Genomic DNA, 24,644 nt, shown 5'->3' on the forward strand with positions numbered 1-24,644 from the left:
ACGTATTTAGTAAAATGCTTGTGAGCTTACTATGTACTAAAATAATACAGATAAATAATAATTATTAATTTATTGATTCATTACCATAAATGAATTGCCACATTGTGAAATTGGAGCTTTTGGGCCCCTGGAAAATCAAAACAATGAGACAAATTAAGCTATAAGGCTCTGTGGAGCTGTGGAGAACTGCAGTCTGCTGATAATTGTCTCTGGGTTTATCACTGTGAGTGACACCCTTCAAATCACACATAGTCATTTGATCCATTGTTACTATGAAAATATTGATTATAGCCACTTTAAGTACAGAAGTGGAGTACTGTTATATTTGTTATACCATATTTTCCACCACTGTTGCACTGTTAATGACACATTGCTGAATGCACTCAGATAAACAGACAGGTAGTATTCTTTTATTTATCAGAAAGGTTTACAAGTCAAACACATCTGTAGCTGAGATACAATAAAGGCTGAAATGCAGACAAATCCAGTACGTTTCACGTTCACCTGGGACATAATTGTTTCACCCACATCCATTCTGAATATGTTCATAAAATAAACTTACATCTAATTAGGAAACCGTGATTGTGACTTCAGGTAGGGGTTTCCACATTAACTATTTATTCACTACTTATATATTTATTTATACAAAATTGTGGTGATACTGTAGCTCTGAACCTTTTTCTATCAGGGTTCAGTTGCTGTTGATGTGTGGCTTTTCAGGATGCTGTATATTGTTTTGGCCACTGTTGTAGGCCTCACTGAGCTGGTGAAGGTCCTTCATCAAGCCTGCAAACTGCTCCTCCTGTGAGCACATAGAAAAAACAAAAATGTTTTTATCAGCTTACTCTTGTATGTAATTTAACTGCAGTATACTGTAAACAAATGAGTTTCTCCCACAATATCTCCAGAGTAAATATTTTAGTATTTTGAAAAATATGCATTTAATGTGAACTGATGATAACAGCATGAACTGATGGTTAACTATCTATTATCTATTCCACCATAGGACCATTGAAATGTTTAAAAGGGCACCAAACACACAAATCACTCACAAATTAGTTACAATTTCATTTGAGTATCCCAGATTAGTATTTCATTATGATCAGGTGTCTTCAGATGTGTTTTGTGTAATATATTTACAATATATACCTAATTATATCCTGCATTTTCCTCACTGAGAATGCACAACTGTTGTTGCTTGGGACCCAAAGTGCAATTATTCAGATACAAAACCCTTGTGTTGGGAGTTAGAAATGATATAATTTTCATCCTCAAGCTGTAAAAATAACTCCTTAAACTCCATAATAATTTTTGATACCGTTCTGACTGACATCAGATCATCATCATTTTCATTTCATGTTCATCATTTTGAAGTGAACTATGCCTTTAACAAGGCATTAACAGTACAGTAATATACTACACTTAATTGTGTAGTAATTTTCCAAAATAAGATATATATCTAATATAATAGATATAAGTATGTATCTAATATTCTGATAATCCTTCACTTCATCTCTGCTTAATAACTGGCTGTATTCATTTACTTAATTTTTTGTCTTACCAGTACGTTCATTCGTTCAGCTGCTGCAATTGCAACACTCAGTTTCCTCTCATCCTCCTCCCTCTCCTCCTCAATCACACCCAACCTGTCACAGACACAGATAGAAGAGATGCTCATATAGACAAGAACAGAACACCTTGGTAATAAATTATACCAAAACATCAAATAATTACAGACAATTAGCAATTAATAACAATTTGAACACAGCCAAGCCTACTGCTTTATGCACCCAATCCAATCAAAGTTATCAACTGCGTCATTAATCTTCAGTTATAAAGTATAGAGTATGCAGACTACATATAATAAAAACACTAAATGTTGGCAAAATTGAATATATCTCCTCTGGAAACTGAACATAATAAGTTTCTCTGTACATTTGTTGACAGTATTACTGTTGATTCGATAATATTACCTGAAGGTGGCACTGGCGAGCTGCTCTTCTCGCACAGCCAGCAGACTGCGAAGCTCGTTCACCTCAGTCTGCAGTATTACATTCTGGTCCTGACTTTGAATAATGAAGTCCTCAAGCCGCTTTGCCATATCCAGCTCACGCTCCGTCACCTGCTCTATCCCCAGACGAAGCTCTGACAGTTCTTGAGCATGCTGGTGTGTGATTCACAAATAAACAGTTTATGAAATGTAACAGTGAAATGATAAACTATAGCCAGAATTATGTCACTTTAGTGGGTAACAGGTATGACATACCCTATCTAGTAAGTTGAACTGTTCGTTCTGAGTCTTCATCTCACTGGGCTCCCTGTTGTGTATGTCTTTGATCCAGGGAACTGGTGCAGGTGGACGTTTGATACTGTCACTCTGAAATAAGATGAGAGATTGTATAATAATTCCTTCTACTTAACCAGACAAAGTCATACTATCAATGTATTAACTAACACAAACATCAAAATTGATTTAAAAAACAGTCAATATTTTAAGATAGCCTACTAGAAAAAGGTGAAGTATTTATTGTTGCATTGCGGCATATGGCCTGATGCACTCAGTAGCCAAAATAACCAAGCTAAGTTCACAGTTCCTCTTTGTACTCACGGTTTTTGGTGATGAGATAAGTGGTTCGTTTGTTTCCATCTCTTGTTCATTGTCAGCTGTCGGCAGAGTTTCAGAACTTATCTGCCTCTTCAGGGCATGTTTTGTGTGACCGGGACGTCTGTGTGGGGCACTCTGAGTTCTGGTGACTGGCTTCCTTTCTCTCATACTTCTCCGAGTTCTGCCATCCCTGTTTAATGAATTATTAATTATTCAGGTGATATACATCACATGGTGGCATTTGTAAATCTGTAAATCCTTTTAGCAAGTTAAACTGTTCTATACCTGTGTTAGTGTACACTTACATAAAATGCATGTTCTGCATGCATATAATTTCACTAACAACAGAGACGGATTGCAGTAAAACATGCCGAACTTCTTTTGCATATGGTTGAAAAGATATTCTAAATGTTTAAATATTTTTCAGGAAAACCCTTGACTACTTGTATAGTTTGGGATGAAAAACATCATCATCATCAACTTCACATTTAAAGTGTTCATCACTCAGACTGATGTTCAAGGCAAGTGTTATACTGGCCTGTCTGAATTGGCCTTAATTACCAGTTGACTACTTCCTCTACGTGTGGTCATTAGCTTTGGGTAGCGACTAAAAAAATGGGGCTATGACAAGATAGGGTGAGGGGCTCAGACATCCGGAAAGAGCTCAGAATAGAGCCGCTGCTCCTTGGTATCGAGAAGGATCAGTTAATGTTATTCGAGCATCTTTTTCTGATGCCTCCCAGACAACTCCTTGTGGAGTTGGAGGAGACTCCGGGGCCAACCTGATTGGAGAGTTTACATATCCCCTCTGGCCTGGAAGCACCTCTGGATTTTCCAGAAGGATCTGGAGGACATAGCTAGAGGTCTAGCATCTAAGGAGGTCTGGCCTACCACCACCATGGTATACCACCACAAGCTGTACTGGATAAGTGGTAGAAAATGAATGGATTTACCACTGGTACATAACATGTGCAATCAAGGAGTTCAGGGACAGTCAAAAATCGCCTTCATGATTACTAACATCTGAAAAGCAATATTGGCTGAGCCCAGTAACAGACAAACACCCATCATACCCATCTCGTAGGCCTTTGGAGTCCACAGGAAGCTGCTGGAGGGAAGACTGGTGAGGGCTGTATTTGCCCAAGTCTTTAGGAGGAACATAGACTGGCTTGACTTGTCCCATTTCGCTGCAAGAAAGAGCCTGCTTAAGTGACACGTAACAACACCATGTTCAAGCTTGTTATACATCACAAGTTGCTGATAAGTCAAAGATGTTAGGCCTTCAACACACCTGCTAACTATGATCCGAGGTGCCTCAGGGCCCAGTGACTCTGTTATCTGGTTCAGAATTGAAGGCAGAGGGTGCAGCCTGTCAATTGTATCCTGAGGAAGAAACAAGCTGCATGTTAGACCCCAAATTTGAGGCTTTTGATTCATTTCTTCATTTCTTTTGATTCTTTTATTCTTGTATTTTATCTGTTTTATTCTATTTTAGCTTATTTTTGTTCTTATTCTCTTAACTCTTTAATAACTATTTTAATTGTATTTAAATGTCTTTTTATAATGTGTTTCTTTTGCACTTTGTCTTAATGCTTTTAATGTTTTATGCAAAATGATCACTATCTTGATACATTGTATGATTAAAAAAATAGCATTAAAGCAAGGGGTACATGCAAATAGCAACAGGAATGCAATTGGATGCACCTGATGACATCCAAAGCGAGTCTGGCAGATTGAAATGAAAATGTTCATTTGCAAATATCCAGAACTAGTTCTATATTCATCTGGATACACCATTTTACTAACAGGTTTAAATGAGGCCTTTAAGCAGGCAATGGAGACTTGTTCTGTTAGGGCTGTAATGGTATGTGTATTTGTCCTGAAGTATTTTGTGTGTTTGGCTCAGTACATGACTTTCTTTGGTTTGGTGCATCATATGAACCAAATAATTAATGACAAATTAGCCTAATGCATTATAATAAGGTCTACGTCTTGGCACATATGAAACATAAATTCAAAAATGCTGTTATATGCCTACATCTTGTGCACACGTGATCTTAAAGGTTAAGGGTGGGGTTAGGGGGCACCAGTACCCAAGCTGAAAATGATCAAAATGTAGTATTTCCTGTGTATTTACTTCTTAAAATTATACTTGTAAACACTGGAAACTATACAGTATTGTGAACAGTCTACTGGTCCAATCATACGGAAGCTTAAAGTTTAAGCACACACAATTACATAAACCTGTACAACTAAGTAATGGACTTATTGGTTTTCATCCTACCTGGTTCCTCTGATAGATGATGTCTACCAGCAGGCCATGCAGCACAGCTAAGCGCAGAGGAAGATCCACATAGCCATCAAAGGAAGTCATTGGCATTTCGGTGTCTGGATTGGACACAGTTTGTAGAAAGCCCCTCATTCCATCCCAGTGCTGCTCCAGGAATTCATTCATGAAGAGCATGTACTCCTCTTTCTCTCCAAACCTGAATTGGAACAAAAAAATGTGTTTACTTAAGCCATTTCAGTGAACTTCTCATTCCCAAAATACTTGTTTCTCAGTATATCAAAAGATACTTTGCTGAGGTACATCACTCACAGGGTGAAGTTGGCCAGATTCTGAATGACTTTGGCAGTTAAGGTGAGGGTACGCAGGGTGTTTGGCTCTGGATAAGGCTGTGTCAGACCAAAAAGAGAGGGACTGAGGATAGCAGGGCACAAGAAGCGGAGGAAGAGGGAAGCAGAGATGAGACGCTGGCCAATCTCTGCTCTGCCCTGGTCCTCACACAGCTCCACCCAGCTGGAGAAGATCTTGTGTAACTCTTCAGGAAAGGATCTGAAGGCAAGAAACATGTCAAACATCAGCTCTGTGAATATTATTTTTTCCATCAGCTCAAACACTACTCTGAAATTAACTTTTGATATTTATTATTTCATGTCTTTTCTTAGATGAGCTCCATTCTCTCACCCATGTTTCTCAATAATTTTCTGCACCACTTCCTCACAGGTTTCCCTCAAGTGCTTTTGGTTGTTTGAGAGTTCAGAGGCATGGCATTTACGAGGGTCAACTTCACAGTTCTCCATTGAAGCATAAAGACGGGTGATGAACTCCCCTGCAATGAAAAAGAAAGCACAGAGTTTAGTGAAAACAAAGCACCAACTGATACCAATCACAAGAAGCCACCTTACCACTGAGCTAACCTACCTAGTGTGTCAATGAGGTATTTCTGTCCAACCAGCTTCATATATTCATCTATGGCTTTAGTGGCGAGTGTGTTCTCTCTGAAGATCAGTGCCTCCTTCTCTCCAAGACGCTCGACCTCTGCACTGCCCAAATCAATGAGGAACTCCTGAAGCATACCCATGCAAGCAAGGAAAAGTATGTCTGATTATTCCTTTTTGCTGTGTTTTTACATCAGATTGTATTTGAGTGATACTTTGAGATTTCAAAACTATGATGCAGTTAGCATATATGAACTTTGTGTGACTCATTCCTCACCTTGGCCTTGCCGATACTCTGCAGTACATGGACCAGAGCTCCTGCCAGCTCTTCCTTCTCCTTCACATTCAGAAGTGGCTCCAGACTTCTGCACATTTCCACATAATCCAAGGTCACATACTCTGCAAACTCCTTGTATTTCTCCATGGGCAACACCTTCAGATTCTGAAAACGGGCCTTGATGCGAAGGGAAGCCTGTTGCCCCACAAGTTCTTTCCCAGCAGTGCCTGTGGCCTTGTATGGAGTGATGGGATACCACTTTTCCTGATAGGTCCTACCTCGGATCTCAGCTAAAGGTATGGCCACGCTGCCCAGTGGATGCAGGCAAAACTCATCTCGGGAGTGACGCTTTTTCTTGGGGTCCTCTTCGCGGAAAAGGTGCAGGGTGATTTGGGAGACACAGGGCAGGTTGTCTAGCTCGAAGAATTCACCCCAGAATAGCTGACACCCTCCAGCCATACCTCCACTGCCCCCCAGGCCTCCTGAAGACCCAGTAGAGCTGTCCCCTGCCAGGCTGGAGCGGTTAGACGCCTTGCCAACAGATCGGCTGCTAGTGCGGGCGAACAGGGTCCCATCTAGGTGTACCTCGCAGTAATAACGCCGTTTGGGTGGCAGATCCTTAGCTTCATTTACCCACAGACTTAGGGAGTTTTCTGTGCGCTCAATGTTATCCTGTGAACAATGATGCATTAAAATATCATTTTATTAGCATTTTTGCACCAGAATATTACAACACAAACTTTTTCTTTGAAACAAATGGCTCATAGCTGACCTTATTAGGCTGGGCAGCCCGTCTCAGGTCTTCAATCCAACGGTCACGCTCTGCAGCTGACGAGCAGCCAAAGCAGTGTGTGTTCTCAGAGTTTATCACCTGCAAGTACAGTGAAACCAACAGGACTGTGTTAGCCATCCTGGGATGTGAAGTTTCTGTTTTTCTGAGGTACTGTATGATGCTCCTTAAGGACCCCAAATTTTACACACAAGATAGAACGCATGATTTGAAATGTACCTCAAAGCAGTATTTCTCCCCCAAAATAGAGCTGTGGACCGGCCTGATGACAGTGCTGGTGTCTGCACTCAGATCCAGACTTCCTACTGGACTGACGGGAATTGACACAGATTCCCGGGAGCCATAGTGCCTTTAATAAACAGAGTGGGGAAAAGCCAGTCAAAAACTGAACTGATAAAGACATAGAGTGTCAAATACTGATTGATACCAAATAATTTGTCAATTGTAACATAATGTACTTTAAAACCTTTTGCCACCCACTATAGGCAGAAATTACACAGACTGCTGATGCTCTAAAAAGTTACATGAATATTTGTACATGTGATATATGTATTTATAGAATAGAATTTCTTTTCAAAGAGAACACCTAGTACAAGTGATGCACAGAAGAGTATAAAACTGATACAAGGCATCTCTTATAGTAGCCCAGCAGTCCAACAATATAATGAGTCCTTGAAAACCTCACAACCAAATTCTTTCTGAATAGTACATTTTTTATAATATAGGTGGACCAACCCCAGCACATTGAATGTGAAATTAAACAATGATTATGAGGTTAAAATTCTGACTCTCAGCTTAATTTTAGAGTGTTTACATCCATTGGATGACCAGTGTAGGAACCAGACCCCTTTTTACATGTCATCCAGCTAAGTTTTGGACTGGACAACAGTACATACACTGTTAACCCATTATGGATGTAAATACCTTCATAGTCATGGTTTGATTTCAGATCCAGTATGCTGGAGTACAGAGCCAACACAAACAAAGAATAATGTCCAAGTACTTATGGACTGTACTCATTGCCTTCACATACATTACAGTGTACTTTACCTGTTTCCTTTGTTTAGTCCCACGGGGTTCAGTTGAGTGTTGCTATTCCTCTTGGCCTTGTTCTCAAGACGTCGTTTGATCAGTGCCTGAGGGTAAAGAAGGCAAGTATGGTGTATGAGGGCAATAATGTTTGACATCAACAGGAAATGGAGGCATAACAGAGAGATTATTATCTCTGATGTGTAAAACACTCACCCTCACACCACCATCTTGGTTCTTTGGTCGAGGGCCACCTCCCAGGCCCACATGGTCAGGGCTACATTCTAAGTGTTAGGAAGAAATGATCTTGTTGATGATGACAATGAAGTGAAATTAACAGTGTTACAAATATTCTTGGGAACTGATGTTAGCTTTAATAAAGGCTATTATACACATAAAAACATCCTTCCTTTTCATTTTGTGTTTGTGGTCAATACTTGCCTTTCTATTATATTTATTTGTTTTAGCAATTTGTTTCCAGACATTAAACAGCCAAACCAAATGTTTGATTCATTCTCAATCAATTGATTGATTTTCATATAGTTTGAAACCCCTTTCTCAAAACTTCCAGAAAGATTCAGTTTCATCACTGCTCTTACAATGCCACCACTACTCTTTTCTGCACTTCCGCTGAAGATAGTGTTAATACCTCAAATTAGTCAATGCTGTATTAGCAAATATAGACCAATTAGCCCATACAGGATGTGTGTGGTTTTTAGCTGGAGCTGCAGCTATCTACGTAAAGTTTATTTATTGTACATACTTCACCCGCAGGTCTTCTTATTATTGAGACTTATTTAAAGCTTTGCAGTGGATGAAATTTGGAAATCACTTTCTGCCATGATTTTCTCTTCAGTGTAGCATTTGTAACCCTTTCTTAATAAGATAAAGATATCTTTAGAGTTAAAGATGTGAATTAACAAGTTTACAGTTCTATCAGACAGACTTTCACTCCTCTTTGCTTACCCAAAGCCCCACCGCAAACAAACCAGCGTCTAAATCCCATCATTTAGTCCAGAGGTGTTCCACAGTCTTGTTTCTTCAATCTCTGTCCCTCTAACATTGCCCTCCTCTCTTCATCAAGCAGATGCTGGTGCTTACACAGAGCCAACCAGCCAAAATCAATGCAGGACCAGTCACTACCTCAGTGCAGCCTCAGAGCTTCTTCTAAACAAAACGCCAGAGCAGAATGGAGGCAGACACCAACTCTCTCTCTCTCTCTCTCTCTCTCTCTCTCTCTCTTTCTCTCTCTCACTGTCTCTCTCTCTCTCTCTATACGAGCTTTCATTGGACTACTACACCCAGGCCTGATGCTATCTTCCCCAAAAAAACGTAGGGGAAGCAATTTGACAGTCACACGCACGCATAAACATTCAGCTATTTCCTCTGTGACTGTCTGCAGAATCATACTTCTTGTTGATGTGATGGCAGTAGCTGTTTCACTGGTAATGCTTGTCCATATCCTGGTGATGTAATATTTGCTGCATCTTAATATGTTCTACATTTTGCTTAAACAGTGTGTGTGTGTGTGTTTGTGTGTGTATATGTATTGACCTGTGTCGATGTCTACGAGGTTCTGCATGCTGAGATTGGACAGGCAGCTGCTGACACGGTTTCGGGTCCACATTGTTGGCTGATAAAGACACACACACACACACACACACACACACACACACACACACACACATACATAATCTGTCACTATCAAAGTACATAGTTGTATATTTGTACATTCGGAGTGTGTGTGTGCATGTGTGTGTGTTGGTACCTCTTCCTCTGGAGAGATGAAAATTTGTCCATCTTCAAGAACACAGTTGCTAATGTCCCATAAGGGAACCTCCTGAGGTGGTGCCCATTGTAGTCTTGGGAGTTCAGCCTCACTCGGATCTGCCACACAAGCAGACATTTACACACACACACATATAGTGACATATTAATCACTATACAGCTTACAGAACTGCAGAGAAGTGACAGATGTAAGCTCTTTATCAACACCATAATCACAGACTAAATACATTCTACAAAATACGTAACATAGTCTCTCACATTTGAGAACTGACTATAGTTAGATAAATGCAGGGCCATAAATACAGGCACATGCCGGCCCTAGTTTGTTTGATGTTTTTGGTAATTATGGCATGATGGCACTTATCTCCCCTAGCACTTGGCCACTCCCATTTGTGGAGTTGCCGGGGCCACTGATGCTATCTCTCTCCTTTTATGACACACCAGGATGAGCTGCGCACATCCTGTGGTTTCTCTGAAGTTTTTTCATTATGTGCATATCCTTCAACATGTATTTGCCTAGCACTTTAGATTTGTCTCCTTTCTAAAGCACAATAATGTTTGAAATAAAAATAACAAACCATCTAGTAAAGGTGAGTCATAAAAAGAAAAGTTATTATTTGATGATTATGATGTTTTTTCTATTTAGTACTATATGATAGATGTTAGCAATATGAATAATGCAACAATAAACACCCATTAGTCTAAAGAAAAACTAAAAGAGGTGGTAATATTAAATAGAAATAAAATATTGATACACAAACATCGAGTAGACTGTCTTGTACATCCAGATAGTTGTTGCTAAGTCTGTGGTCAGGTAGTTTGCCAGGTTGTATGCTGTCATCTGAGGCCCAAATATCTAGCAAGTTTGTGTTGGGAACTTTTGGTCAGGTCTAATTCTTTGAAGTTGTTCCAAGGCTGGCTGAAGTTTCTGATGTAACTCAATGTAAGGTCTCAGCCTCAGTACCAGCTGAGGACTCCTTTCTATTTTCAACCATTGGTAGGTAATAGCTAAAGTAAAAAGGTATTTAAAAAAGGTAAAAAGGACCTTTTTTAAATACAGTTCCAGATTTTGATACTTCAGTCCTGAATGCTTTCAATACCCAAGAACCCCCTGTAAAGGCTTTTTGCCCTTGTTTGACTGGTCATTTGGTGTCATAATGTGTCTGACTGGAAAACTCGATTTTTTAGCCATTTCCTCAGCAGAAACAATAAGCCTTTAATGCTTTAACTTGAGTCACATCACCGCAAAGCAGAAGTTTCATGTGGGAGTGGTTTATAAATCTAAGTGAGTTGGTTTGGTTTGGTACAGCTAAATTTCAGGGTAATTTCTCTGCAGTTTTGACCTTTTTTGTTCAATTTGAAAGTCTGACAGTACTGATGAACAGAGTGACTAGATCATCTGCATAAAACAGACACTTGAGTTCTGTGTTGAAAAAAGCGAGACCAACTGTTGTTTATATAGTAGGTCCAGTAACGTCTCCATTTCATTCACATACATTTGAAAAAGGCAGGGCTGAGATAACAGCCGTGCTTAACACCCTCACTCATATCTCAAAAGACACTTCAACGTATACTGCTCTCTAATAGTTAAGAAAACAACCCTGCATCCCGATTTACAATATTAGTGTGAAAATGTGAAAATGGGGGAAAATGGGATGGTATGTTGAAGTTTATATAAATCTTGCGTTGAGAGCATGGGTGAATATAGCTTTTCAAGGTTACTACTAACTTATACTCAATAAGCATTTTCTGCAGGTAAATGTTGAAGTTGCCATAACAGGTGCAAGAGTTGCTTTTGATGTCTATAATTTTTTATATTTCTTATATTTAGCTTTATGACAACTGCTGTCGTGCTTGAAGTTCTGAACATTTTCAATTGAGATTTTCAAATTTTCTTTTCCATCCATCTCCAATTCAATTCTCCAGCTTCAATTCAAGTTCCAGTTTACCAGAATTTAACCCTGTTCATTTAATTGTGACTGGTTTTGTAGTTATTTTTCTTTTAACCTTGATACCTTTTCTCTCTTTAAGCTCTCTTTTTATGTTGTGTAATTTGACACTTGGTTTGTCTAATATAGGATTAAGTCTTAAGGGAATTATGCAGCAGTATTTTAAAAAGTCACATATACCCCACCTACTGTAGTGTGTCACTGAGTGATCCTACATAAAAGGAAATCATGCTGGTAACCACATGGGGTAACCATGTTGCTACGTGAAACAAACCTTTGAGTGTATTTTATGTGTACGGAATCACATTTCATCATATTTTGCCCACAAGTATCAATCAAAACATGAAAAAGGTTAACTAATCAAGCAAAATGTTAGGAATTTTGCTAATTTCTGTAGCATCCCTCATACAAAAATGCAACAACTATGACGCTAATCTCAAACATTAAATTTAATATAGTTTGAACTGGTTTATAAGCACTTTCATATTCTGTAGCTGGGTACATTCAGACACCTCACCTGGCAGTAATGAGGGGGTGCTGCTCCGACTCTGCAGCTTGGGCCTTTTGAGCTTCTGGGACACTGTCCTCAGGTACTTTTTAAAGAGTGCCCCTCCGCCTCCTCGCTGAGAAGGGTCTGTGGAGGAGACCCCTGAGGCCTCTGCAGCAGTTGACGATGGAGCTGCATGGGGCGTGTTGGCAGAGCTGGAGGAAGGGGACAGGGCTGCAAACAGTGACCCAGGAGGCTCGGACAGGGCCCTTCTGAAGGGGTTCTTTCGGTTTCCTCCAGCACCCTTATCCGCCTTGGTTGCCTCTCCACTTTTCCCACTTGAATTTTTGTCTCCATTATCCTCACTTAGGGCCTTGCGCCAGTTTTGCATCTTGCTCCATTTGTTGGTTGAGGCCTTCTGAATCTTATCGACTGTAGATGTTGAAGAAGCTGCTCCTCCTTCTCCTTCTTCTTTCACCTCATCAAGCGTTCCCTTTGAGCCGGTATGCCATTTGTATGTGTTGAGAGGGTCGGTGGTCTCAGATGCTTGTCCTGGAGGATGCTCTGCTGGAGATTCGTTTTCCTTCTCTGTTGATCCTTGTTCCTTCTGTGGTTGTTGAGCCGCTGGCACTGAATCTTTTTCGTCAGTGCCCATTTTAGATTTTCAGGGTGTATATCTCAGTTGTTTTTCTCTTCTGTCAAGGATGAATCAAACAAAATTAAATTTTCAGAATTCACTGTGCATACGGTACCTTCATAGGAGACCTCGCCTCTCTCTCCTCTGACTCACCACTATATCTGAGATTATAGCACTTGTTAAGGATGAAAAACTAGTCCGTGACTACTCTGGTTCTGTCTCTCTGCTTCTCTCGTTTCCTGTCTTGCAAAATGTTATCCGGCAACAACATGCGGCAAGCTGTTCTGTCTGTGGTTGCTTTGCTGCAGTGCCCAACTCTTCTCACTCACTGGTTGCTTGCTTCCTCATGAAACAACAGAGAGAAGTTCACCTATTTTCAGAAATATTTTCTAATTTTTTCATCTCCTAATGTTTTCGCTCTTTACTTCCCTTCTTATTTACTTCCTGCTTTTATGTCAAAGATTTTCCTTCAAATGCAACTCTCACTGATGTTCCCTAACACACATGCTATTCTATTTTGAAAGTCTGATTTTGGTTTGTAGGTCTGCTGTAGGTAGTTCTCGGCTGTACCTTCACCTCAAAGGAAGCACGTTGGTCTGTTAGTTCTTGAGTCATTTAGTCTGTCACAGTATGAGCAAGAGAAATGTGGTTTTGAGTTCAATCAAGTACTTTTGACATAATGTTGATGGCGTTTGAAAGATATACAACAAGGATTACACCTGGATTCTAAACTTTACTCCACCCTCTGCCTTCTGTTATTATGTATGAAGACATTTAACTGGATGACGCTAATAAATCAATGATTCAAGTAAAGTAACTGAGATTTTTATCCCCATGTTAGAAGAATACTTGTGGTAATGACATATATAAGCAAGGACAACATCTCTTCTGTCCTACAAGAATAAGTGACATTGCATGCAAACTCAGTTATACACAAATACTGACTGTGACAGTTATTAAGATCATGATCAATATGGTAAAGCAATAAAGTTGTGACAGTATCCATTTGTTATCTGCCTGTGGGTGTATAGACTGATGACTGTTGAGAACAGTTTCCTGTCAGAGCGAAGCTGCACTTCCTGTTCAGATCGGTTTGTGAGACTCTGAAAAACCACTTCCTGCGCTCACACCGTTCTCTGCTTGAACACACCTGCAGGATATTTCTGTGTCCCAATGGGGCAAAAAGTATGTAACTATATCACAAAATATAAGTAAACAGCAAGTTTCGGATGCCCCTGTCGCACTCTCCAAATCAAATCTAATGTGTGGGCATTCAGATTTACAGATTACACTTTTACTATTTATTTAAGGGCCTGACTCTTACTTTTAAGCTTTAAGCTTTTTCTAGGATCCAGTCTGTAAAAAATCATACACGTTTAAATGTAAACAAATGTGGAGGTCTCAGTTTCAGAGTATGAAACCACCACAGGTTAAAAAATGTTTATCTTGTATTATTTAGGCCATCTGGTGGCTGTGTCTTGCTATTTGTAATAGTATTGACATGGTATTAGTATTGAAAATGTGTATTGACTGCAACTAAATATAACTTTGATCATCATCATTACCAATGCTAACATTTTACTGGTCAGTCTAATTACAGAAATCTTTATTTATGTTTTGCATGGGTCATTGGTAAAATACTGTCTCTTTATCTGTGAGATACCATCATTTAATATAAAAAAAATATAAATTCATCAAGATCATAAAGGGTTGCTGGATTATTACAGCAGGGGAAAGTAGTATAGAATATTCTGTATAGGTATTGATATAGGGTCTAAAGAGTAAAGATTTGAGCCTACCGAGAATTTTGCAAAAACATGTGAATTGTTTGTGTTTGTATTTACTGCACTTATCCTATATTGTGTATCTGATCGCGCTGGAAGCTACAAAAAGGATGTTACCATATTAGTCCTGTAAGCTCTGAGGACGCCATGTTGTTGCTGGAATGTGAGCTTGTGAAATAAAGTCTCCATCATTGTAATGTACTCAAATTAAGTGAGCTGGTAGTTATTTTGACTCTTAATTTGACTATTTGCCTCAACTGCAGTTTGTTGTAACTGCAGCCATTCCCCAGCAGATGTCACTGCAGATCCATGTCACTGTAAATGTCCTCAGGTCACACACAACAGTATCTTTTTTCTGTCCTTATAAACATACAGCATTTTCTGTTGTCTGCTTGTAATTGATTGATCCAAAGTGGCATGTCACTATTTACCATAGATGCTATTGTCATATATTTCAATTAAAACACATCCTCTTAATTAAACTCTGCACAGATAATCAGACTATCGGCAAAGTCTTTGTCTGTTTTCCACCACATCATCAGCAAGAAAGACACAAAATATGTGAGTTTGTATGAGAGAGTATGCAGGGATGAGAGGTGGTGAGGACAGATGCTTTTCATTTTTTTAAAAAAATATTGCAAACCCCTGATCTGAAGGGAAAATGTGTATTAAAATATGAAACATAGCAGTCTAGAAATGCCTTTGAGAGTATGAAACAATTGGAAAACATTTGCAGAGTCATAATTGTAGAAGAAAGGTAGTTAGGGACTATTATCAATGGTTGAAAGTGAGGGTGCAGGTAATACAGAGAAGGGGAATACAAGGGAAAGAAAAGACAAGAATCACCAGCTGGATTTGAACCTAGGACATCACAGTAATGTAGTATTTACTTTAAATAAAGCTACTATACACCTCATTTAATTATGTATTTGTTCTGTTTTTTACAAAGTGGTGTTGAAGTTCACCCTTGCTGAACCACTGAACAACACACAGCATGATGACCTTTTGTAATGACCTTGACTGAATCTCAGCCAACACTGTGATATTTGCTGCTACATCCTGTTTTCATGGTAGGAAATGAATAGTGTACTACTCTTTTATAACTGACTCACAATGAGCCATATTCTCCATTACCAAATTCTCCAGCCAGACATAATGTGACAATACAATAACATTTTGTTTTTGCCTTTTTTATTAGACTGCATTTGTTCTTTTAACATTTGGTGTGGTGGCAGACCTTGGTGTAATCTGCGCAAAGCCTGCCCTTTGAAACACAATCGCCTTAATGCTATCATCCACCGCCATCGCTGCTAACCCTCTTACATAATTAGGATGTGAGTGTATTTAACTCTGAGAACTAAACAGAAGCTTACAGGCCTCTGCAAAGTCCAGATATTTGTGCAACAACAGAGGAAATAAACATTCTTGTATGAAACACACAAGCTCAGAATGATAATTTATCATTGAACATTTCAGTAAAATAAATACAGTCTATGTGCAAATCTTAAGTGCGTGTGTATTTTCAGTTTCCGCCTGCAGAGAGCTTACAGAAAGTATGCACATCTACAAATCTATCTCCTATCTTTTAGAGTCCATTGTGTTGATTAGCAGAGACATTCTACATATGTCATGTTTACGTCTTAAACACTTATCAAGTCTAGAACACTGAGTCATTTTATTGCTCCTTTTCACGATTATGTGGTGATACTGATGGAAGTTATGGAGCCAGTTTAAAAATATCCTTATATTGAATCTTTATAAAACTATATATATCCAGTGAAAAAGAAATAAACAAGACCAGAGGAAAGAATGCTTTTTGCAAGGTTACATGTAGCTGCACATTTCAGAATTCAATTTTTACAACAGCAGAGGTCTTGTGTTACATGTGTATAAACAAGCTGGCTCATAGCTCCAGTACTTGTTTACAGAGGTTGTTTTACATGTCAGAGATACTAGTAACGATCAGATTCCTACACTGGGATTGATTACCTGTGTCCTGAAACAGCTTACACTGTCTCCATTTACACAGGGTACTGTATTAGGGGGCTTAGCACACACTAAGATGTAACCAAAGATGTTCCCCTGAGAAGAACACACCACTCTCCCTATCATTTTGAAAAGCTGAAATATATAGATGCTGTGTCTTTGGTGCGACCCAGTTCATTATCTTGTCTGTAGTGAAAGCTCCAACCTCTAATCAACACCTACACAGATAACAGTGTTGCATCTGCACAAGCAATACTTGAAACAATACATGAAATCCTCCGAGAGTTGCTTTGCATTTGCGTCACTGTCAAGCTGCAGCCTTGTAAACTCTTTGGTCATTTGAGTTCATTTTTAGAAATGACTTTATCATTGATATAGTGACCCTGTGAATTTTACACATAAAGATCAGTTTACTGGGCATGAGGAATAGTGCTCACCTTGTGAAAACAGTTTTACAACAATTTTACAAACTGGAAAGTGTGCAGTTTGAGATTTACACATTCGTGACCCAACGACATAACAAATAGGATCATTCATTATACTGCGCTGGAAACTTATGAAATTAATCTGGTGACCACTGCTGAGCTGGTTGCATAATAAAACTGTTGACAATCATGCTGCTGATCCCTGAACTGTTTTACATTATTTATTCATCTGCTCACTTTCCATTAACACTTGTTTACATTATCTGTTTACACCTTCATATTACTATTCATTGTCTCTTTTTACTATTAGTTTTAATATCTGTTTATAATATGTTTACTTCTATATATTTTATCCCTTTTTCATCTTTTTATTTTATTTTTTTTACTATTGTTATTATTACTATTGTTTTATTCTTTTATCTTACCAGTTATAAACTAATCTAGGAGGGTCTGAGGTGCATTTCACTGCACATGTATTGTATGCCAGTGGTTCTCAAAGTGGGGTCCAGGGACCCCCAGGGGTCCTTGAGGAGGTTCCAGGGGGTCCCCAGCAAAGCGGAGAATAATTTATTTTCACTATAATTCCATCCATAAGTAACACAATGACAGAATGAATGAGTATTGTGGTGTTGGGTTTTAATACACATTCTGTAATAAAACATCTGACAGTATAAATAATAATATCAAGATGGGGGACTCTGTCAGTTTAGTGGTCCTTGACGTGAAAAAGTTTGAGAACCACAGTTGTTTGCTTTGTGAACGTGACCAACTAAAAACTTTGAACATAAAAAAATTCAAATAAGCTGTCCACATGACCTTTGGCTGCATGAAACTAAATACAGTCACGTCAAATTTGAAATAAAACAATAATGCGGTGACATCATGACAAAATGTAATTATAATAAATGTGAGTATTTGCTTTGCTTGGATGACTGTGTTGTGGTGTTTATCCTTCAGTTGAGCAGCTGTGACTCGGAGGTGGAAAAAAACTGAGCTTACTGTACAAAACGGGGAGGAGCGACGGCATCAGCAGCATGATGACCAAAGCAGGAGGAGAGCACTGACAGAGGGATACTGTCCCCCTGTGCCGACACTTCATCCATTTAGGCGTGATTTAACAGCGGACTGTCTCAGATATTTAGTTTTTTAGCTCTTACTGTATCCCTCACTGCCGGGCTGTGAAGAAGACCTGCCCGGGTTAGCCTGTTAGCCACTTACTCCGGCTACATGGCCAGCTAGCACAATAAAGCTAACCGTCGGACCCGGCGAAGTGGAGAGCTGAGGAAGGGGATGGCAAAGAGTTCACTCGGATAGCCCTTTCAGAAGAAACAACGATTAATCAGACGTAACCAGTCCCAATTTCTGTAACGTTTTCAATCACCGGTAAGTAAGCAGCCGTTATGGGATTTTTCTGTTAGCAAGTTAATAGCGAGTTGTAAAGTTAGCACTAGCTTGCGGGCTAACTGTTATTCTCAGTGACTGTTGTATAAGCTAACGATGAACCAAGTCAGCGTGGCAAATGTTGTTAACGAGTGTCGAGGTTGTTGTGTTAAGATAACAATACCTGTTATTGACTTTCGTTTTATTTATCTTTCACCCTTTAACAAAACAGTTTGTTATTGAAAAACTTGTGTTATCCCATGTGTGGCTCAGTTAAAAATGTACTCGATTTCTCTAACACGGACATCAAAGCAACTCACCAAACAACAGAAAAACGAAACCATTCAAAACACCAGCAAGTAGCGACCTGTTCAAATACGAAAGCAGGAGAAAATGGGGTATAAGAATGATAATAGATAATAGAAAGATGATAACTCTTGAATGGTATGGTGTGTGTTTGCTTGTTTGAAAGTGTGTCGCCTTACATCTCATCGCAACTTCTAAAGTAATGGTCTTGTTTTTTACTGCTGACAGATCCTGAAGCATGACGGTAATTATGTACTGCTGTAGCAATGGTTAGATGTGTGGTCTTTATAGAGGTGTACTGTCTGTCCTAGCCTGGTTATTATTAGTCTGCCTGCCTGCCCTGATCCCTCTGTAAAGTAGTGCTGGGATGTTAGCTCTGCCCTCTCCTTACAGCTGTGTTCCCATCACAGCATAGCAGGAGTCCCAAACATGTATCAGCATGCTGAACAAACACAGACATGAAGTTCAGTTCAGATCACACTTTGTACTTATTTAAAATTACCAGGAGTAGGCAGAATGTTTATTTTTACACCACATTTGTTTTTGTTTCTTTTTTACTAAAACATGTGCATTTGTTTTTAACTATTCAGTTTGACTAGAAGATTCCTTCTATTCCTGTTTTCACCCTCAGTCTCACTCTGGTCTGTAGCCTCTGCTCAAATGTTCCAGCAAGTGGAATGTGCTGTTTACATTATAAAGAATGAACAGCACCTGCCTTTTTTTATCATTACATGGAGTGCTGTCGTGTGGATCTGTGACCTGAGCTCCTGCAGACGCATTAGTTGGACTTGGCGTATTTATATCCCCAGTAGTTTGCAGTAAAATGCCATTGCAGTGGTACAGTCTCTGTTTGATAAATGAGCGGGAAATGCTGCATCCATTGATCAGTGTGGTCCTCGGTCACGGCTCAGGAGAGTTCCCTTCTGCAGCCCTTCACTATACGTGGTTTTCTCATTCTTTCGGCTGCTTGCCAACACACAAACACACACACACACACACACACACACAAACACAAGCACCTGGCATCATTCAAGCAGTCAGCCAAAACACACCTTTATTTAATTACACGCTAAGTCTCCTGTTGTAGGGCCAGATGCAGCTATAATGCTGTCATTTTGGCACTGTGTATACTGTTATTGTGGTGGTGCCAAGAGTGAATCAAATACAGCCCTACATCTCAGCTTTTCTGTATTCCACAAATGCCTGTGATCATAATGAATTCTTTCTTTTTCTTGTTTTTATTCCTGCTCAGGTTGTTGGTGTTACTGTAATCCCCAACATGGTGCAGAAGTACCAGTCACCTGTGCGGGTGTACAAGCATCCCTTTGAGTTGGTGATGGCGGTAAGTGTCGATACCTGTATTCGCAGTCCACCCCCTGTCCACATGAATATTGCATGCCATAGATGCAGAGTTACGTAATGCTGGCGGGTTGGCGCTTCAGAGGTCATCCGCATAAGGTCATTGAGTCGCACACCTTGTGTGTGATTTGCACAAAGATTCAAAGTGCTGTTGTTGGAGGCTTCACTTCATGTTTTCACTGTTGGCAACCATATCACCTTTTTTGAGTTTGGTGTTTGCAAGCTGCATCGTCAGTGCTTTTTTAGTGATCTGCAGAACCTACGGCAACACTACTACAAAAGTGGCTACTGACAAGCAACGATAATATAAACTTGTTCCAAGTAGAAATATGAAAACCAAGCAATCCTCACAACTAATCTCTCTGATAATAGAAAAAGACATGGAGCTGATTTTTCTTTAGTTTCTTGCAGTTCGAACACACAGACAGCTGCTTAAAACAGACCAATGATTAACTAGCTACTATGATAACTATAATTAGGAGGTTATACCACTGCGACACACACACACACACACACACACACACACACACACACACACACACACTCTTATGTCATGAGAGCAACAGACATGACCTGCTCCATTTAGCCTCTCCACTCATTGTTACTGAGGTGTCTAACCACTGTACTGTACATCTGCACACTCAGCACATACAGTATAACAAGGCTGTTGTGTCAAACATTGGTTCCACCACAGACCTGGCGGTGGTAGTCCATTTGCAGCGTAAAAAATTCAGTGGCTGCATAGCTTTTAGTTAGAGACTGCCTCGCTGCTTGTTTTTGTTCTCTTTTAAGCATGAGTGCAGAGTGGAGTGCAGAGACTGTGGATTTGCATGTTCCTCTTATTTTTTTTTTTGCTCTTTTCAAAAACGGCCTTCTCATCAGCATTCCTAGTGCCGTTTCTCCCCACATTTCTAACATGTGTTAACTTCCCTTTCTGTGTCTGTTACGCCATGTGTAGCTACCAGTTTTACCCTTGTGATGTAGGACAGTTGATGAGTGAATGTAAATGCTCCATTAGCGAGCAAATGGAAATACGCTAAGTGATGAAGTCCCTTTTTTTATAGTGTCTCCTCCTGTTGAGTTTCACGAAAACACTGCATGTTTTCACACCTTATCTCTGTGTTGTGAAAGGGATCTATTTTCTTTTTTCAAAAAGAGAAAAGAACAACAAGCTACAGCAGAATACACTATGAACTATAATCACACACTGGATGGATGAGTTACTCAGCAAATGTTTTGACCTCAGCTCCTTTTGTTGGTGATGTGATGTTGGTGCACGCATGCAGAGGCTAACAGAGTTTGGAATGTTACTGATTATACAACCAGCCAGTCTCACTAGTAAAAGATGCTTTATTGCTGTGCTGATAATTTCAGCAATCTATGGCCGTCCACGCTTTATCCATTTAAATGTATAGTCCTCTAATCACCAGGAAGTGAATTAGGAATTACTTCCTTTTTACAACCTGTCATGTGTTTGTAGCACAGCAAGTTCCAGACAGGTGCTGTTTTCTTTAAATGGAAATAAGCTTTCTACACCGGCGAGAGGGAGGATGCAGGAAGACTAAATCTCCTTAGCACAGGCTGGATTGAGCACTGGGCAAACAGATGGCTATAAATAGAAGGCTGGTACTGACACCTGGGTCTACACATGCAGCTGAAGGGGGGAATAGTAATAATAGCAGAGCAGACTTGCATGATTTGTAAGCTGAAGATGACCCACCTTATGGGCTTTTGTGGATGGGACAGGCTTACTTTTGGAAGACTAATGGAATAGCCATGGGTGTTTCTAAACTAGGGCAGCAATGGATAAGGCGGATGTCAAAAGTTGGATACAGAAAATAACGTTTGATTTGTGTTGTCATATAATTGTTAAGACACAAGCAATGTGGTCAGAATTTGTGACTTAATGAGCGGCTAAAACGTAGATCTCTGTTCTGATCATCTGTTTGAAGCTGAGTTTGGTGCATTTTGATTCTTTTCCCTCCTCGTGACTTTTCTCTGCAGTGAGTATTTTTGCAGACACTGCAGAGCAGACTTAATGGTGCGTCACGACACTTGCTGGCTCTTTTTATTGAAAATCCAGTGAAATTTCTTCCCTCTCACTTCCTCTGTCGCAGGTCTGTCACCATCGCAATCATATCAGTGTGACAACATCCTGCGCTTATGGGAAGCCATCATGACGCGTCAACACAGTGTGTTCTGTGTTAACAATTTTGTGCAATCAGCTTCTTTATGTCAGTGCTACTTAACTTTTCAAAGCATATAAGGTGGACATATTGTGTGGGTCGGCCTAGACATTATGCAGAGTAGTTCCAAAGAATATGCACATAACTATGCTTAGCTTAGTTCAGCCTTGTTATTCCTCCTCGCAGTTCCTGTCTCTGAGGCTTCAGAAATATTTGTATGTAACGGCTTCTCACTTTCGTCTGCGGGGGGATTATATTTGACATTTTGCTTTGAGGAATTTGGTGTTCTCCCTCCACTTGACTCTGCTGTTTGGATACTGTCAGTTCTTTGAAATTCCCATTTACTCTTCTAAGGGTAAAAACCAAGGCTCTACATTCCTCTGTTAAAGCCTTAAAATGCATTCCTGTAGTATAGATGAAATGCAGTATTTCTTCTCTTTGCCTCAAGGAGCCACTCGGCACACTGACAGGTGCTATCAAAGTATTTCAACCTCTGGCTAACACTGTTGTGGCTTGAATGTACTGTTGCATAAGTCAATCTTGCACCTCAGATGCCCTTCAGCTGTTCTTGTTCTGCAGTGGTTACTGTATCCTGTTTTCAACATGGTACTCTCAGTATTCCCAGTGTTGATGTCTTTTTGGCAGATTTGATGCTCTTCTCACAACTTGGCAGTTATAAATCTAATCCGTTGGTTTTACAATCTACATCTTAAAACTGCAACAATAATGACATAAATCAACAACAGATCAACAGTCCAAAATCCAAACATATTCAGTTTACCTTCATATTTGACACATAAAGGTTTCAAATCATCTCATTTAAGAAGCTGCAACCACATCATTTTTGGCATTTTTCCTTAAAATCCCATAAAATAAAAAGGATTATTCAATAATCAAATATAGTTGCTGATTAATTTTCTGTTGATTGACTAATCAATTAATTGACTTATTGTTGCAACTCTACAAGCAAGAAAATAAATGGTCTTGTATCATTGGGTGTTGTTGCTTTACTTGTTTTGATATTGACTTATCAGCTTTGTGAAGCACTTTAAGATTGCAACAGTGACTAAACATCATACAAATATACAGGACCAGACTTGACACTTAATTAAAGATTCTGCTGTAATGTTCCACTCAGTGATTTTGTTGCAGAAGCGTCTGTTTGTTGAGGATTGCATGTTATTTAAGAGGCCAGCGCTTGGAAGAACTCACAAGATTAGAAGGGCGCCAGGGTGAAATGCACACCACTGCAGCTTCAGTATGTTCCCTAATAGGAAACTGTGAACTTCCTTTGTAGATAAAGTAATCTCGGTCAACAGCACTTCCATCCATCTGAGAGCTGCACCCATGGGGGGCTGTGTACTGACAGCTGACAGGAATTGTTTGAGATATACTAAAACACACAAACACCCATGTGTATTAGTATTGACCTTGATAGCCTTTGGGCAGGCCAACTTTGTTGGCCTGTATTTTTTTTTGAGGAGGGTTTGGAGTATCACTGAAGTAAGGAAGTACAGCAGCAGTTTTTGTTTTTTTTTAAATCACCCTCAGCCACAGCGGTCCCTTGAGTCTGCTGCCGCATCTCAATAACAGGAAATGTAGTCGATGCTGTTGCTGCTATTATCGCAGCAGTCCAGTCTCAGAGACACTAGTCTGTCCTCGGGGAGTCACAGAGGAATGTCAGAAGCACAATACCCCTCTCGCTGTTGTTTCAGGCCTGAAGGGACAGTTGCTACTGGCACACATCCACGATAAAGAAGGACTTCAGTAAAAACAGACTGACCTGGAATAGTAAATATCCACTAACTTGCACTTTCTGTTACAGTTGAGTTTAAAAAACAATAACTATCCCCTAAAGTCCCTATACTACTAGATTAGTACGCATGCTGCAGAGAGAGGGTATTAAGTGAGTCAAAGCCTGTGGTAGGCTAACCTGCTCCATGGAAACGTATGGGTCTGTATGGGTCTAATCCATGAGGACAAAGCGCTTTGGTCCTGCCCCTGTCCCAGTAGAGTTTCTGCAGAGAAAAGAACAGGATGTGCTGTGCCAGTGTAATGCCCACTGCACCATCAACAACTGGGCATGTTTTCTTCTTGCCGACTAAATTTTCTTTGTCAATGGTAGCAACACAAACAGATACAAGTACTTAACTAAATGTTTGCATGGCAACAGAAATAGCACTCAGAAACACGTCATTGGTTAGTAAAACCTTGTAATGTTGAAAATCTGACTCATACAGTTTAGTAACTGGAGAACACAAAATAATTGGCCAAACAATTAGGAAACAGAGCAGGAATAAATATAACTTTAATGGAAGCAGGAATTTAATAAGAAGAAAGACAGCAGGGAAGAATGAAAAGAGAGGCAGAGTGAACCAGACTGTGTTAGCCATTTATTAGGCTTAGCTGTGCCTGCTTATACAGTAGCCTCTAG

General features: G+C 39.7%; 2 protein-coding genes across 4 annotated transcripts in view; one reads left to right on the top strand and one right to left on the bottom strand.

Moving 5' to 3' along the window:
* Positions 1–388: 388 nt before the first annotated feature.
* Positions 389–13,362, bottom strand: rasal3 (RAS protein activator like 3). Of its 2 annotated transcripts, XM_044346453.1 has the most exons (20): positions 12,938–13,362; positions 12,178–12,842; positions 9,692–9,810; positions 9,478–9,556; positions 8,140–8,207; positions 7,945–8,030; positions 7,114–7,243; positions 6,877–6,975; positions 6,105–6,776; positions 5,811–5,955; positions 5,574–5,718; positions 5,205–5,441; positions 4,890–5,091; positions 3,897–3,988; positions 3,679–3,792; positions 2,609–2,795; positions 2,267–2,377; positions 1,974–2,164; positions 1,562–1,646; positions 389–802 (listed from the first exon to the last, which is right to left on the bottom strand). In XM_044346453.1, exons 2-20 carry the CDS (start codon positions 12,800–12,802, stop codon positions 692–694), a joined length of 3,498 nt encoding a protein of 1,165 aa, XP_044202388.1. In that variant the 5' UTR covers positions 12,803–12,842; positions 12,938–13,362; the 3' UTR covers positions 389–691. The 2 variants fall into 2 exon arrangements, with proteins under 2 accessions (XP_044202388.1, XP_044202389.1); XM_044346454.1 differs by lacking the exons at positions 9,478–9,556; positions 9,692–9,810; positions 12,178–12,842; positions 12,938–13,362 and adding an exon at positions 8,890–9,107.
* A 4,628-nt stretch (positions 13,363–17,990) lies between these two features.
* The window catches only part of si:dkey-237i9.1 (SEC14-like protein 1), a 32,566-nt gene continuing 25,912 nt past the window's right edge, over positions 17,991–24,644 (top strand). Inside the window, exons 1-2 of one of the 2 annotated variants that reach the window (XM_044346455.1) lie at positions 17,991–18,362; positions 19,918–20,007. In XM_044346455.1, coding sequence (XP_044202390.1) covers positions 19,945–20,007 — 63 coding nt within the window. In that variant the 5' untranslated portion in view covers positions 17,991–18,362; positions 19,918–19,944. The remainder of the gene's footprint in view (positions 18,363–19,917; positions 20,008–24,644) is intronic. The other variant, XM_044346458.1, reaches the window with a different exon arrangement.

Source organism: Thunnus albacares, chromosome 3, assembly GCF_914725855.1.
Source record: "Thunnus albacares chromosome 3, fThuAlb1.1, whole genome shotgun sequence".
In the NCBI taxonomy this organism is placed as follows: Eukaryota; Metazoa; Chordata; class Actinopteri; order Scombriformes; family Scombridae; genus Thunnus; species Thunnus albacares.